At 43.8% G+C, this 14,421-nt stretch overlaps 1 protein-coding gene across 7 annotated transcripts in view; it reads left to right on the top strand.

The window, feature by feature from the left end:
* The window catches only part of TJP2 (tight junction protein 2), a 132,653-nt gene that overhangs the window by 47,082 nt on the left and 71,150 nt on the right, over positions 1-14,421 (top strand). For 2 of the 7 annotated variants that reach the window (XM_036856074.1, XM_036856079.1), the window contains exon 1: positions 2,727-2,923. The exons of the other annotated variants lie outside the window; for them this stretch is intronic. In XM_036856074.1, the coding sequence (XP_036711969.1) occupies positions 2,864-2,923 (60 nt within the window). In that variant the 5' untranslated portion in view covers positions 2,727-2,863. Of the gene's footprint in view, positions 1-2,726; positions 2,924-14,421 lie in introns of those variants that run through there. 7 annotated transcript variants of the gene reach the window in all.

A 14,421-nucleotide genomic window follows, 5' to 3' on the forward strand; every position in this document is an offset into this window, starting at 1 on the left:
CAACTGCCACCCAACTCATCCATCTTCCAAGAAGCTGACAGAGTGATCTTTATAAAATGCCAGTCTAATCCCACTTCTATTGTGTCACAGTAGAACACTGTCCCTGCTTGCCTGGACAGCCTTACTTCCTGGCACCTCAAGAGCAAGCCCATGGTCTTCCTTCCTTGTTTCTCCACTTGTTATTTATTGCCTTCACCTGGAAAGCTCTTACCCCTCTTTTTGTCTCACAAACTCATTCCTACCTGTCCTTTAGAATGTGTAAGCTACCGCATTTCTGGAAAGCCTTCCCTAAACTCCATACCCCTAGTCTGGTGAGGAACACCTCTCCTGAAAGCCCCCAGACTACCCTGAGTCTGCCAGGAATGTCAACACTTACGTGGTTTCTTATAATTTACTGATTGTCTACTACAATAAACTGAACTCTCTGAGGATAGAGCCTAAGTCTTTTATGAGGGAGTTCTGACTTGACAGAAGGTGTTTGGTAATTACTTGTTGGATAGAAGTTCTTCAGAGAAAAAAATTCTAGGAGTGGGGTTCACATGTGCAAGCCCTCATGTGAAAAATATGTACTACTGTAACTTGTTTTTCCAAAGAGTTGTATTGATTTATACCACCACCAGCAATGCTACTGTATCAATTGAATCACTTTTTTTCAACATCTATCTGAGTCAGAACTATGTATTGTGCCAGAATATTCGTATTTCTACTGTAAAAGTATGTCATCATTTGGAGTAGTGTGATGCAATAGAACTTTCTGCAGTGGTGGAAATATTCTACATCTACACTGTCCAATGTAACCACTAGCCACATGTGGCTACTGATTGAGCACTGGAAATGTGACTAAGAAACTGAATTTTTTGTTTCCTTTAATTTTAGTTAATTTTTAAAAATAAATTTATCTATTTTATTTATTTATTTTTGGCTGCATTGGGTCTTCGTTGCTGTGTGCAGGCTTTCTCTACTTGCGGCGAGTGGGGGCTACTCTTTCTTGCGGTGCGCGGGCTTCTCATTGCAGTGGCTTCTCTTGCTGTGGAGCTCAGGCTCTAGGCACGTGGGCCTCAGCAGTTGTGGCACACGGCCTCAGTAGTTGTGGCTCGCGGGCTCTAGAGCACAGGCTCAGTAGCTGTGGCGCATGGGGGGCTTTGTTGCTCTGCGGCATGTGGGATCTTCCCAGACCAGGGCTCGAACCCATGTCCCCTGCATTGGCAGGCGGATTCTTAACCACTGCGCCACCAGGGAAGCCCTAATTTTAGTTAATTTAAATTTAAATGTATTCAATACTCACATGTGGCAAGTGGTTATCATATTGGACAGTGGGACTCGAGAGAGAGAGAAAAAGGAAATCATTCAGCAGATATAATTGCTCCATTCTGGGTTCCTTTGTTCCTTTTTAAATGCTTAGTGGTGTAAGCTCATGTCACTAAGGTGTGACCAGTTCACAAATGCTGCCATTGTTATTGTTTGCCCGCACTGCCTAATTTGGGAAACATTTTTTTTAAATGGCGCTTTCATCAGGAGAGTAACACCTTACATCAGGAATACAGCCAAAACGTCTAATTCTGGAGACTTGAAGGAAAATGGGAAATGTTACAGTGCTTTTTATTCAGAGGCAGGCACCTAGCCATTCCAAAGGAGGCCAGAAGCCTAGCACTTTCAGAGAGGCATCTGCTGTACTTGTTTTTCCACATAAACTGCCGAACTTGTTTTGATTAGGCAGGAAGGGAAGCAGCTTTTCAGGGAGAGAGCCCGGCATCTGTATCTTGTCAGCTGGTCAGATAAGACCTTTTACCTTTTACCTTCTTGTGAGTGTAGGCCGAGTTTCGCTTTTCAACTTAAGAGCAGGATGGGCCATAGTTTTTTCTCTTACAACATGGTTTCCTTAAGATTTCAAATCCAAGATTATATTTTTAATCAGTGTACCTGTTTTGATTCTCCAAATAATTTACATGCCCTTAAAATTAGGAAACGTTTATTTATCGTGCACAATTCTTTATACATAGAGGACTCTAAAACGAATAAATGTACTGAGTTGAATTCGATGAATCCTGCCTGATAAGCATTTGTGACCTACTTTTTTTAAAAAAGCCTTTGAAAAGCTGGTGATGGGAGAGGAGTTTTAATCTCTTCACTGGAGTTATTGGAAATGTGCCAAAGAGATAAACTGGAGTATATTTTTCTCAAAAGTCGTGTTTTAAACGTAGGGGTACAGTGTGTGTGTGTGTGTGTGTGACAGAAAAAACTTTTCGGTTCCTTTTGGAAGAGAACTCGGAAGGAGGTTCTGCAAACCTCTCCAAAAAGGGTTCGTACAGGATGCGCACGCGAGCGTGAGGGAAGAACCCGTGGACAAACAGGCCGCCCAGGGCTCACCGCTACACGCAAACTTGCAGCGCTCCCCCGGCGGGCGCCCGGAGCCGGACCGGCTGCTCCCAGTGCTCGCCGCGGAGCGAACCATCAGGTCCGCCGGTGGGGGGGTTGGGTGTCGGGGCCGCGGGACGCTCTGTCCTCGGGGTCCCCCTGCTGCCGCCGCCCTCTTTCGTCCCCGGCCGGGAGCCGCGCGTGACACGGCCCTCTGCGGGGACCTCGAGCGCGCGGCGCCGGCGAACCCTCCCCTGGGTCGCGCGGGGGTGGTAGCGGCCCATTTGAGAGTTTCGCGGGCCAGGCGGCGGGCGCAGAGGCGCTGCCTCGGGCCGGGGGCGGGCCGACGCCGCGCTGAGGGGGGAGGGACAAAGGGGTGGGTTCCCGCGGGCCGGCACCTGGCTAAAACCCGGCTGCGGGTCGGAGGCCTGACGTGCCGCCGGGAGGAGGAGGAGGAGAAGGAACCGGGCCCAGGACCTGCGCGCCCACGCGGGACCCGCGCCCGAAGATGCCGGTGCGAGGAGGTCGCGGGTTTCCACCTCGGCGGGAGATGTCAGGTTGGCTCCAAGTAAGTGCCCTCTTGCGTCCCGCTTGGTTGGGAGAAGGGTCGCGAGGACGGGGCATGGGAGCGCGTGGTGGGCTTCCCAGATGCGCATTAGGTGGCTGGGATTCTCCCATCCGGTGGTGGGGTTGAGGGCAGGGAGTAGGTTTCACCGGACAGGGGTGGTGGCTCGTGGCCTCCAGGGCTCCTGGATCCTTCTCTCTGTTCTCTAAAGTCACTTGGATTTCAGGTTAAGTCGCGAGTAGGGAAGACTGTCTTGAACTCTGTCTTGGATTGCTGCTACTTCGGAGGCATCTCGTTGTTCCTGTTGTGTCGCCTGCCCTATGCCTTTGTGTTTTCCTTCTCTGTTTCAAACCGCACTCTCTACTGGATGCAAAATTACAGGCGTGTGTGCGTGAGACAAACTGACAGCTCTCTGGTGACCAGAATCCTCTCTTTCCCTTTTAATCAGTTGCCTCTGCAATGTAAGTAAAAGTTATTTGCAGTAGGGAATGGATATGTACTCTGGTATTATCTTACCTGTCACCAGTTCCTTTTCTTTTATGTCTTCATTTGTAAAGTTTCTGCCTTACACAGTAGTTTATTTTAAGTTATAAATAATCAGGGTTTTGACTACAGGGTTTTAACATTCTTGAAATGTGGATGAACTTGGGAGTGAATACTCCAGGGCCTAGTAATGGAAAGGAATACAGCCTCCCACCTCTATTTTAGCTTCAGTTCTTAGGCAGCGCTGCTTCCTTGGCAGCTGTCTGGCCTGAGTAATGGTTGTGGTTTCCCTGCAGTTCCCAGCATAGACTCATCCCATCCTAGAAATTGCCCTCCCTCCCTCCCTCCCTCAGCTAGGGGAATCCCAGCAGAGAAGAGGCCCTTTTCCTCAGATCTCTAGGTGGTCTGTGCTGGGTGTCCTGACAGTCACCTTGGGAGAACAGGTCCACCCGTGTCAGGATTATTCCTGGGAGAGACAGTCTACACGCAAACCTTGGAAGTGGACCATTTTCATTTTAAGTGAGGAGTTACTAGTAGTGATTGTATTTGTGGCAAAGCGCCATTTAATATCTTGCCTGAGAGAATGAAATATGGTTATTCAATAAATTTTTCATGAACAACTAACTTCACTGTGGGGAATATAAATGTTAAGAGTGTGCCTCTACCACACTGTCTTGTTGGGGAAGAATGCAAATAATTAAGACTCTGATGCATTCCAATTAGAAGCATGAACAGGATACTGTAGTTTCCCCTCTCCGGGGAGACGAGAGAAGGAGGGTGCTTTACTAAGGCAACGGTGGCTTTTGAGGTGTTTCTCGAGCTTTTCCAGAGCTGCTGTCAGAGATTGATGAAGGGAGATTGTTTTCCCCCTGAGCTGCTGCTGCAGCTTTTTCAGGACCACGCAGCTAATAACTTAATGAGCACCCACGTGTGCCGGTCCACTGTGAGCAGGTGGGGTAGAAGATAAGCAAGACTCAACTTCTGCCGTCAAGAGTCTGTTCGATCTGAAAATTTTAGGTGTTTTTTAAGACTCTGCAAACTCTCTCTGCTGGGATACCTGCGGCTTAAGGAGGGAGTATGCGATACAGATGCACACTCTGCAATACAGAAATGCAACGAAGTGTGGGTTTGTTCCGTGCACACTCCCTTCAGGGTTTCTTTTTGGGAAGAAAGTTTGCCCTTTGAACAGATACCTCACAGGGTAAGCCAATCTAGAAAATGGGGCTAATAACACGTCTCATAAGGCGAGGACTGAGCGGAATGACATAGGGTGCCTGGCTAGTGGATGCTACGTAGACAGTAGCTAGTATAGTCATCCCTCAGTATCCTGGGATGGGGGGAAGAATGGTTCCGGGACCCCCCTCGGATACCAGAATCCAAGGATGCTCCAAGTCCTTTATATAAAATGGTGTAGTATTTTCCTATAACCTGGGGGCATCCTCCTGTACACTTTAAATCCTCTCTAGGTTACTTACAGTACCCGATACAATGGAAATATTATGGAAATAGTTGTAAATACAGTGTAAATGCTGTGTAAATAGTTGCTGGTGTGTGGCAAAGTCAAGTTTTGCTTTTTGGAACTTTCTGAAATTTTTTCCCCCCCTGTATATTTTTGATCCACAGTTGGTTGAATCCTTGGATATGGAGGGCCAACTGTAATAACCAAAACAGGTGCTGAAAACCCTTAAGTGCTGGGCTCTGGGTTACTGAGCACAAATAGGAGGTGCCAGGTATGTTAGGGCAGTTGCTGAGGGAAAGAGCAAGAGATGCTCACATTCTCTTGAAAGGCTTTAAATGCCAGGAAGAGAACTTTGAGAAAAAGGGGAAAAAAGTCACAGAAATCCCTAATGTATTAATGACTTGACTTTTCCTATAAAGAAGTGAACCAGTTTCCCAGTAAACAGGGCTACCCTCACACACCCTACACAGGGAATATTACTCTTTTGGGGGCTCTCATATGCTTAAGACCCCACATTTTTTAGCATCACCCCCTGGGGAGTTCCATTTGCAAGGGTTTCTGCCTACATTTGTTTAACTTTTAATCTGATTCTTTGTACATTGACGAAAGGTCACAGCCAGGCATTGCTCTTATGCTGGAGAAGTGCCTGGGAATTCGAGGGAGATGATTAAATCCCTACTGTGACTTTTGAGCTTAGCAAGGTTTTCTCTTCTGAAGAAGGCTTTCTTTTTAGGAGACAGGTAAGTTTTTGAAACTAGGCGGGGCCACTGTAGTTCTGTGTACTGTCATATGTTCTGTAGTTAAAAGTTATGCAAATTTGGCAGGGGTGTGGCATGAGGTGTGGGAGGGGCTGGTGGGGTGAAGACTCAGGAAGGGTTAGTAATCACGCTGAAACTTTCAACATACCTCTACCAAGAGTATGAGCCATCCGGGAATTCCTTGCCTAATCCCTAAAACAAATCCCATTGAGGAGTTGTGGCTGCAGATTAGTTTATCCAGGTTGAGAGCTGACACCCTATAAAATGCCTCATTGATCAGACTCTAAGCAGTAATCAGGGCCAACATGTGCTGGCTGGAATGGCCTTCGACCAGCCAGCCTTGGTATTGAGAGGCATTTTCCACTGAAAATTGGGTGGGTGCGGCAGAATGATTATCTCATGTGTTTTACTGAGTTGTTTCTTCATCCTAAATCCAAGGGGCAGGGTCAGAAACATACAGGCAGACAGAGGTCAGATTCAACACCTATTTAGTGGGTTAAAAACTTCGATGTTTTACATGGGCTTTTTTTTTTTAATTTATTCATTTATTTATTTTTGGCTGTGTTGGATCTTCGTTGCTACGCATGGGCTTTCTCTAGTTGCAGCGAGCGGGGGCTGTTCTTCACTGGGCTGCATGGGCTTCTCATTGCGGTGGCTTCTCTTCTTGCAGAGCACAGGCTCTAGGCGCGTGGGCTTCAGTAGTTGTGGTGCGCAGGCTCAGCAGTTGCGGCTCGTGGGCTTACTTGCTTCGTGGCATGTGGGATCCTCCCGGACGAGGGCTCGAACCTGTGTCCCCTGCACTGGCAGGCGGATTCTTAACCACTGTGCCACCAGGGAAGTCCCTACATGGGCTTTTTTAAGGTTAAAAAAGAAATGTTCCCTAGAATGATTTAGAACCTACTTCGTCCCCACAGGAATTTTTATGACGGCCCTTGTGAGAGAAAGCTCGTATAGCTAGCAAATTTATGAGGGTCTGAGGTGGTATTCCCATTAAAAATTTTGCAAAAACTGTATAACAGCAATGGAGAAAAGTTATCAGGCACTCAGTCCTAACATCCAGTATTGGCAATAGCTAGTTCCAGGTTTGAAGGTTACCTAGGAAAGCAGTCGATTAACTTTGTACACTGCCTATGGCACAGTGTGAGGAAGAGAGTTCTGAGTTGGAAAGTACCTGCTTCCGCTTTTGCAGCTTGATTAGGAAATGCCCTTCTTGGAACTTAGCGTCTGACTGCTAGAGCCTGGGAAGGCCTGCCTGGGCCTTCCCATGACGGTGACTGTTTCATTTGGGTTTTTTAAGGGGGCTCGCACCTCCATCATCCAAAGCTGTGTCAGTCTCGATAACCTGTGAACTCAAAAGGGAGACTCAGGACTGTCATATTGAAAAAATGCCTATTAAATTAAACATTTTCTCTGCCTTTTTTGCTGTCTTCAAAACAGTGTTGTTTCCAAAGTGTGCTGTGCAGACAGATTTACAGGTGGCACAGGGAGGGACATAGCCCATTCTTTAATTACTGTGCATGACCCTTGTAGTTCAGGACTAAAAAAACATAAAGCCGGTCACCAAACTCATTTATTTCATGTATAGATTGCTTAGAATGAGGCAAAAATAAGTATTAAATAAAGCGGTGAGTTCGATTTAAGAAAAATAGTAAGTTATCAGGATGAGTGGTATGAGAATAAGGCAAAAATTGTGAAGACAGCCCTTGAAATCTGAGATTTGGAAAATACTCTTAAAATATGAGTGTGATGTTTAGGTATGGAGAGCTAGGTGTACCTCAACCACACCTTCAGGAAAGTCGGACACAGAATGGCCCAGAAAAGCCAGGAAAGTTGAATTTGATGGACTTTGTGTCTTAATGTGTGCATCTTGCTCTTGTCCACCCAGTTTTCTTTTCTGTTGGCTGCAGACAATGTATTCGTGAAGCTATTTAATGTCTTCCCTAAGTCTCATTCCTTTCTTTGCTTCCCGCAAGCCATTCTGCAGTTTTAGCAGTTTTAAAGTCTGTTGGTGTGACATTTGTGGTAGGATAGAGTGAAAAGGGGGGAAATGCTTTGGCACTTCTGGGGGACATCACTCTGTTACCAAGTGCATCTCAGTCACCATCTGTCAGCGCCTAAGAATACAGAGACCCAGGCAGCCTCACATGTAATGCATCTAACTCTTTAAAAATGGAGCTTTTATTGGGTCTGCAAAATAGGCTTTAACAAGGATTGTTGTAGGAATTGGAAGTCTTGAGGTAGGAAAAAAGAAACCCTGCCGTGACCTGGAGAAATGAGCAATTGAAGTTCATGTTCATGATAGGTGAATAAAAACCACAATAGAAAACACTTTGCTTCAGTCAGCAAAATCCCTAATTGTGTGTGTGTGCACACTCTTTATGAGAAGTCCTAGGCCTTCAATTAGTAACTTGAGTCATTTAAAATCAGTACAGATATTTCTTTAGTGCCTCTGCCAGATGGTTAAAGTTAAATCAGGTCTTTAACCTTAGAAACATAATGCAGCTTTTCTTAGTCACTTATACACCATTGTGTGTTGCAAACCATAGCAGTATAAATTTCTGTAATAATGAATGTTTATTTTAACTTTCAAACTAAATATTTAGCCTGATTAGAATATTCATAGATTATAGGTTCTATTTGTGTTTCTCTTCCCCCATCATTGTGTGTGAGTGTTGAGGGGTTGGAGAGTTTGGAGGGTGGCAGGAATGGTAGTAGTGGTGAAAGACTCTTGATAGATCCTTTGAGAGTAAAATATTTGTTGGGTGTTACACAGGAAGCTCTACTGACCCCAGAATTTCAGATTATACCATTAATCATGGCAAAGACTTCATGTCACATCCTTGAATACAAATGTTTACTGAATTTTACCCATATGCATATGTAAACATGGATTTCAGAGTTAATGTGATAATTATTATTTGTATTGTAGACTTTACTCAGCCGTATGAAATACATACATTATGTTCACAAGAGAAAATGACATCATCTTTGAAAACTTTAATTATAGTATGCTTCATCTGACAGACACCCTATATAAGCATGGGACTAAATATATAGCTATATATTTATAGTTAGTGACAATATAGTTAGTGACAAGTCAGAGGCATTTAGAGAGAATATATGTAATACATTGTGGGAGAGAATTATTGGGATAGTTTGCTGGTCGGTAAGAGTTATTAGGCTGTAATTAATAGATAATGATTAGAATCCAGTTGTATCTTTTTTCTTTTTTTTGGGGGGGGGGAGCGGTGCCGTGCCACACAGCTTGTGGGATCTTTGGACCCTGGACCCCCTGCAGTGGAAGCCTGGAGTCCTAACCACTGGACAGCCAGGGAATCCCAGAATCCAGTTGTATCTTTGCCATTGTATGTGTTAGAAAAACCTTTGATAGAGATGAGAGAACGCTGCAGATACTCTAGACTTTGTCACTTAGTTGAAGGTGAACCCGGGAAATAATGCATTCTAGTCATCAGTAGGATTTACTGAACTCCTCTTCTAAGACTTGTAGCTTCTTGGACCTTTGTTCTTCGGAGGAGGAAATAATGTTCCAAGTGTAGCTGTTTGTTTCCATTCGCTGCGAGCCATTTCTTATAAGGGAAGTGTTCCAAGTCCTAGGCTGTGGGGTTCCTTCTCTGCCTCCTCTTGCCCGGAGCACCTGAGAGCCTGCGTGGCGGGGAGGAGGGGTAATGTACCTGTGAGAGGCAAGTAGCCTGTTCTCAATCCTAGGAAGGCTGTTCCCAAATATACCTAGCAAAGCAGAATGAAATTCTTTGAAGGAGTTAGTATTAGCAAAACTCGTCGGGACTTCCCTGGTGGCTCAGTGGTTAAGAATCTGCCTGCCAATGCAGGGGACAGAGGTTCGAGCCCTGATCCGGGAAGATCCCACATGCCGCGGAGCAACTAAGCCCGTGCGCCGTAACTACTGAGCCTGCGCTCTAGAGCCCGTGAGCCACAACTACTGAAGCCCACGCACCTAGAGCCTGTGTTCCGCAACAAAAGAAGCACTGCAATGAGAGGCCCGTGCACCGCAACGAAGAGTAGCCCCCGCTCCCCGCAGCTAGAGAAAGACCACGCACAGCAACGAAGACCCAATGCAGCCAGAAATAAATAAATAAGTAAAAGTAACAATTTTAAAAAACCCATCTTTTAAAAAAAAAAAAAACAAACTCGTCATTTCTGCTTTTGAAAAGAATGAATAGTTTAGAAGAAACTTCCTGGTGAGCTCATTTTTAGAAGTCCAGTTCCTCCCTTACCCTTCTTCACTCAGGCTGAATCAGTTGCCGCCTGGCCTGTGACTGGTTGGTGTGCACATGCCAGTGTTTATTCGAGCCCTTATCACATCTGCCACATGCCAGTCATTTCCCGTCAGCCGTGAGCCCCTCCCTGGTCTGAGTCATCTTGGTCACCCCAGAAGCTGACAGGGCACCAAGCACATGTACTACGTGTTGACCACACTGTACTGACTTGATCAGAAGGCTTGTTGCATAAACTAGTAAGAATGGAAGACATCGAGAACTTAGAAAAGTGGATTCCTGACATTGATATAGTGAGTGGATGATAGTTTGTCCATAAGAAAAAAAAAGGTGTGGAATTTTATACAGACCCTTTCTTTAATGGTGTATAAGCTATTCTACGAATTAGCTTGGTGACTTTAGCTAAGGCGTGTAATTCTAGTTCTCAGTTTCTTTATAGGGAAATGAATAGTTATATTTGATCAACTCTGAAGTCTTTTACAGTGCTTAAGATTCTGAGTGTTTGGTATAAAGCCTAGAGAACATTCTAGGTAATTTCTGTTGGTTCATGCCATCTTTATAAGTGCTACCACACTCCTTAAACAACTTGTGTGTGTGTTTTCTTTCTCTCTGTTTTCTCTTTTAAGAAGAGAGCCAATGCATTCTCTCTGCAAAGCAATTTCCAAAGAGTGGCTGTCTTGTTTAGCTCATGAAGTGCTGGAAAGATCTATTATTCAGTTGCAGCTTAAATAATGTACCAGCTCAGTGGGTGCTGAGTTCTCTTCCTCACTCTGCAGCCCCAAGCCAGCAACTGCAACCGTCTCCCAGGGCTTCCTGAGAATCTTTCTTTCTCCTTCCTCTTTCCCTCCACCCTTCCTAGTAAAAGCTGCATCCTGGGAGCCTCCAGCACCCCTCCTTTCCCCATGGACTCCTCTCCCAGGGACCGCATTGCCTGTAGCACGAGCACGGCAGGTAAGGCAGGCCTGCCACTGGGAACCCTTTCTGATTTGTTCTTCACAAATGCGCTGAAGACGAGCCTCCTGGTGACTGTCTCAAGACCTCATTCACTGTTACGGACTGATGTGAAGTCACTCTCCAGCAGCCATGTTTCAGGGTTACCTCAGGCACATCAAAGTTTTTCTGCCTAACTTCAGGGAGAGCACTTCGCCTGCCTTGGCCCGGTCTGTTTAGTGTCTGGGTGAGTTTTAAGAGGGGAGAGAGATTTGTGGCATCTCAGACATCCATTGAAATTTTCCAGAAATGGAACTGGAAACATTCGTGCTTTTCCTTCTGGAGTTATTATTAAGTGTCTAAAAACAGTCAAGTGGCGACACGTTGAAATGAAGAGGCAACGAGTTCATTTTGAACATTGGTGGCCTTCTTTCTAGCAGAACCTAATTCGGATTTTAATCAAAGGTCTGGGAGAAGTATTTGGTCTGCTTATACTGCTTAAGCACACAGTCTGCAGATGTCTTTACTCAAGAGTCAGGAAGAGGCAGGAAAGGTAGACTCAATGTACCAAAGAACTGAGGTGAAAAACATTTGCCTGAAACTGAGAAAAATTTTCCTGTGGGAACAGTGGTATCCCGGGTCTGTCCTCCAAAGCCTGCTTACTCACAATGGAGCTTTTTCTATATTATTATTTTTATTTTTTAAATTGAAGTATAATTTACAGACAGTAAAATGTACAACTCTCAAGTGGAGAGCTTGATTTTTTTTTACTGTAGTAAAACACAATAATATCCACTATTTTAACCATTCTTTTTTTTTTTAACATCTTTATTGGAGTATAACTGCTTTACAATGGTGTGTTGGTTTCTGCTGTATAACAAAGTGAATCAGCTATATGCTTACATGTATCCCCTTATCCCCTCCCTCCTGCGTCTCCCTCCTCCCTCCCTTATTTTAACCATTCTAAGCGTGCACTTCAGTGGCATTTAATTGTGCAGCCACCACCACTATCCAGTTGCAGAGCCAGATGAACTTTTACGTGAATGTATTCACCTGTGTGATTACCACCTAGATCAAAAAATAGAACTTTCCATCACTCCAGAAGGTTCTCTCTTGTCACTTTTCCGACTGTTCACCACGCCACCCACAAGGGAACCTCTCTTCTGACATCTCTCACCATCCTATAGTTTTGCTTCACCTTGAGAGGATCTGTATAAATGAAATCAGCATTTGGTGTCTGGTTTCTTTCCTCAGAGTAACCTTTGTGTTGTTATACAATTCAGTAGTTCTTTTTTTTTTTTTTTTTTTATTGCTGAGTAGTAAATACTCCATTTGTATGAATTTACCAGTTTGTTTATCCATTCTTTTGTTGACGGATATTTGGGTTGTTGTCAGGTTTTTGTTTTGTTTGTATTATGGATGAAGCTGCTATGAAAATCACCTATAGTTTGTTCTGTGGGCTTACGCACCCATTTCTCTCGTGTAAATTCCTAGGAGTAGAATTGCTGGGTCATGGGTTGGAGGTACGCTTAACTTTCACTCTGTGTGTTTAACTTTCATTTTGTGATGTTGAAGTCAGGCAGACCTGGGTGTGAATTCTTTTTGTCCTGATGCTTACTTGCTTGGCCTTAGGCAATTTACTTTTCTCAGGTTCGGTTTTCTCAGCTGTGACATGGACATTACATACCCTCTGGGTCAGGGTTCAGTGAAGAAAACAGACATCATTCTAGCTAGTTCAAGGAGAATGAAATTTAATGGAGAGAATTAGGTGCCTACAGAGCAAAAGGGCCCATCGCTAGTCTCTGATTTGCCCCCTAGAAAGTTAGAAAGCTGCTGCTGCCCTGAGCCAGGACCTCCAAAAAACCCTTTTACCATCTCAGCCTCTGTAGCCCAGAGGAGGCTGAAATGGTAGGGAGCTTGGAGGTAGCTGCAAAGCTCAGGTTTGGGAAATCCGTTTTTGCCTATGACTGCTGCTACAGGAAAATGAAAACAAATGGCATCTGCTTCCCTTCATCCTTTTAGATCTTAAGTAAATACTTGCACCTCATTGGTACCCTGTTGGCAAGGGGATTGGGGGCTTCTGGTCTCTGGGACTAGGGGAAGCTGAGTGCCAGCAAACAAAAAATGGCACAGATGGCTCCTGGGGTTGCAATGGCAATTTAATGGCAGTGGTTATAATTTACTCGTATCATCATTATTACTGAGGACTGCTTTCTATAATTCGTGTTCAGAATTATAGAAATCAGTCCTTTGACTTTATAATCACCTGCTGGAGTGTGGATGCCACCATAAGTCCTACCTGTCACATAAGGTATTGTTTCTCTGAAGGGCCTCAGTTTCTCAACTGCTCTGTGATTCTTGGTACTTTTCTATATGAGTAAGCTTGAGAAATTATAGTTTGCTAGCCTACAAGTTAATACAGACTGAGAAGTGACTTGATTCTAAGAGCTGCTGCTTTTACGTATAACTTTATGAAACTTAATGAGTATTTTCTTTTTGAAGTCATTTTGATTTATTTGTTTTTTTATTTTAATTTTTTAAAAATTTTATTGAAATATAGTTGATTTACAATGTTGTGTGAGTTTCAGGTGTACAGCAAGGTGATTCTGTTATACATATATATAAATATATATACTCTTTTTTTATATTCTCTTCCTTATACGTTATTACAAGCTACTGAGTATTCCCTGTGCTATACAGTAGGTCCTTGTTGGTTATCTGTTTTATATATAGTAGTGTGTATGTTTTAATCCCAAACTCCTAATTTATCCCTCCCCTGATTTGTTAGTTTTTAATAAAGTAAAAGGTGATATATAAATCTGGTTTATAGATGGGCTGAAGAGAATGTCCCCTTTTCCTCCCTCTGTCTTCTTTATCTTTTGACAAGTTAAATGGTAAGAGATTCGATCTTTATCCTATTTTGTGCCTCAGATCTCATGCTGACAGCACGTTCTAGTCTACCAAAACATTGGCAATAGTGTCTGTACCACTTCTACTTATTTGTGAAGTACCAGCTGTAATGTATTGTTCTTGAAACATTTAAAAATATCAGCTCAATTCTGGCAAAATCCTCCCTATAATGATGTCTCATGTGGAAAGAACTGAGTTTTTCTTATTTTAGAATGTCTGTGAATCTTCTCTTTCATTCAAATAATTTTCCCTATGACCCTGACTGATTAGGGACCTTACTGTTATTGTTTTCAGGTAAGTAGCTAGAAGCAGACTGGCCAAGCAATTTATTGATTAATATTTTATTTTAGGCTTCTATCTACAGTGCTGCTTCTGAAGACTCCTTTCAGAGAAATCTGAAGGGATAAGGAAAGCATATATTTTAAGTGCCAAGATAAGCATGAGCAGTAACTTCATTTCAGCCACTTGTTTAGCAGTTAGAGTGAGCTGGCTCTGTGCAAAGCTTGCTTAAATTTGAATGTGCTAGAAATATATTGACAGAATCTCCTGTTCTATCTCTTTTTCGCCAGACTTATCCAGTCGGCCAGGACTCACAATGGATGTCCAAACAGTTTACAGTGGCTAATACAATGCACAAAGGTTTTCTTTGTTTGGAGAGTGGAAAATAGAGCTGAAGGGGAGCTTCTTAAGGGCACTAACCTAATTCAC

The sequence above is a fragment of the Balaenoptera musculus genome, chromosome 6, assembly GCF_009873245.2.
Source record: "Balaenoptera musculus isolate JJ_BM4_2016_0621 chromosome 6, mBalMus1.pri.v3, whole genome shotgun sequence".
NCBI classification, from domain to species: domain Eukaryota; kingdom Metazoa; phylum Chordata; class Mammalia; order Artiodactyla; family Balaenopteridae; genus Balaenoptera; species Balaenoptera musculus.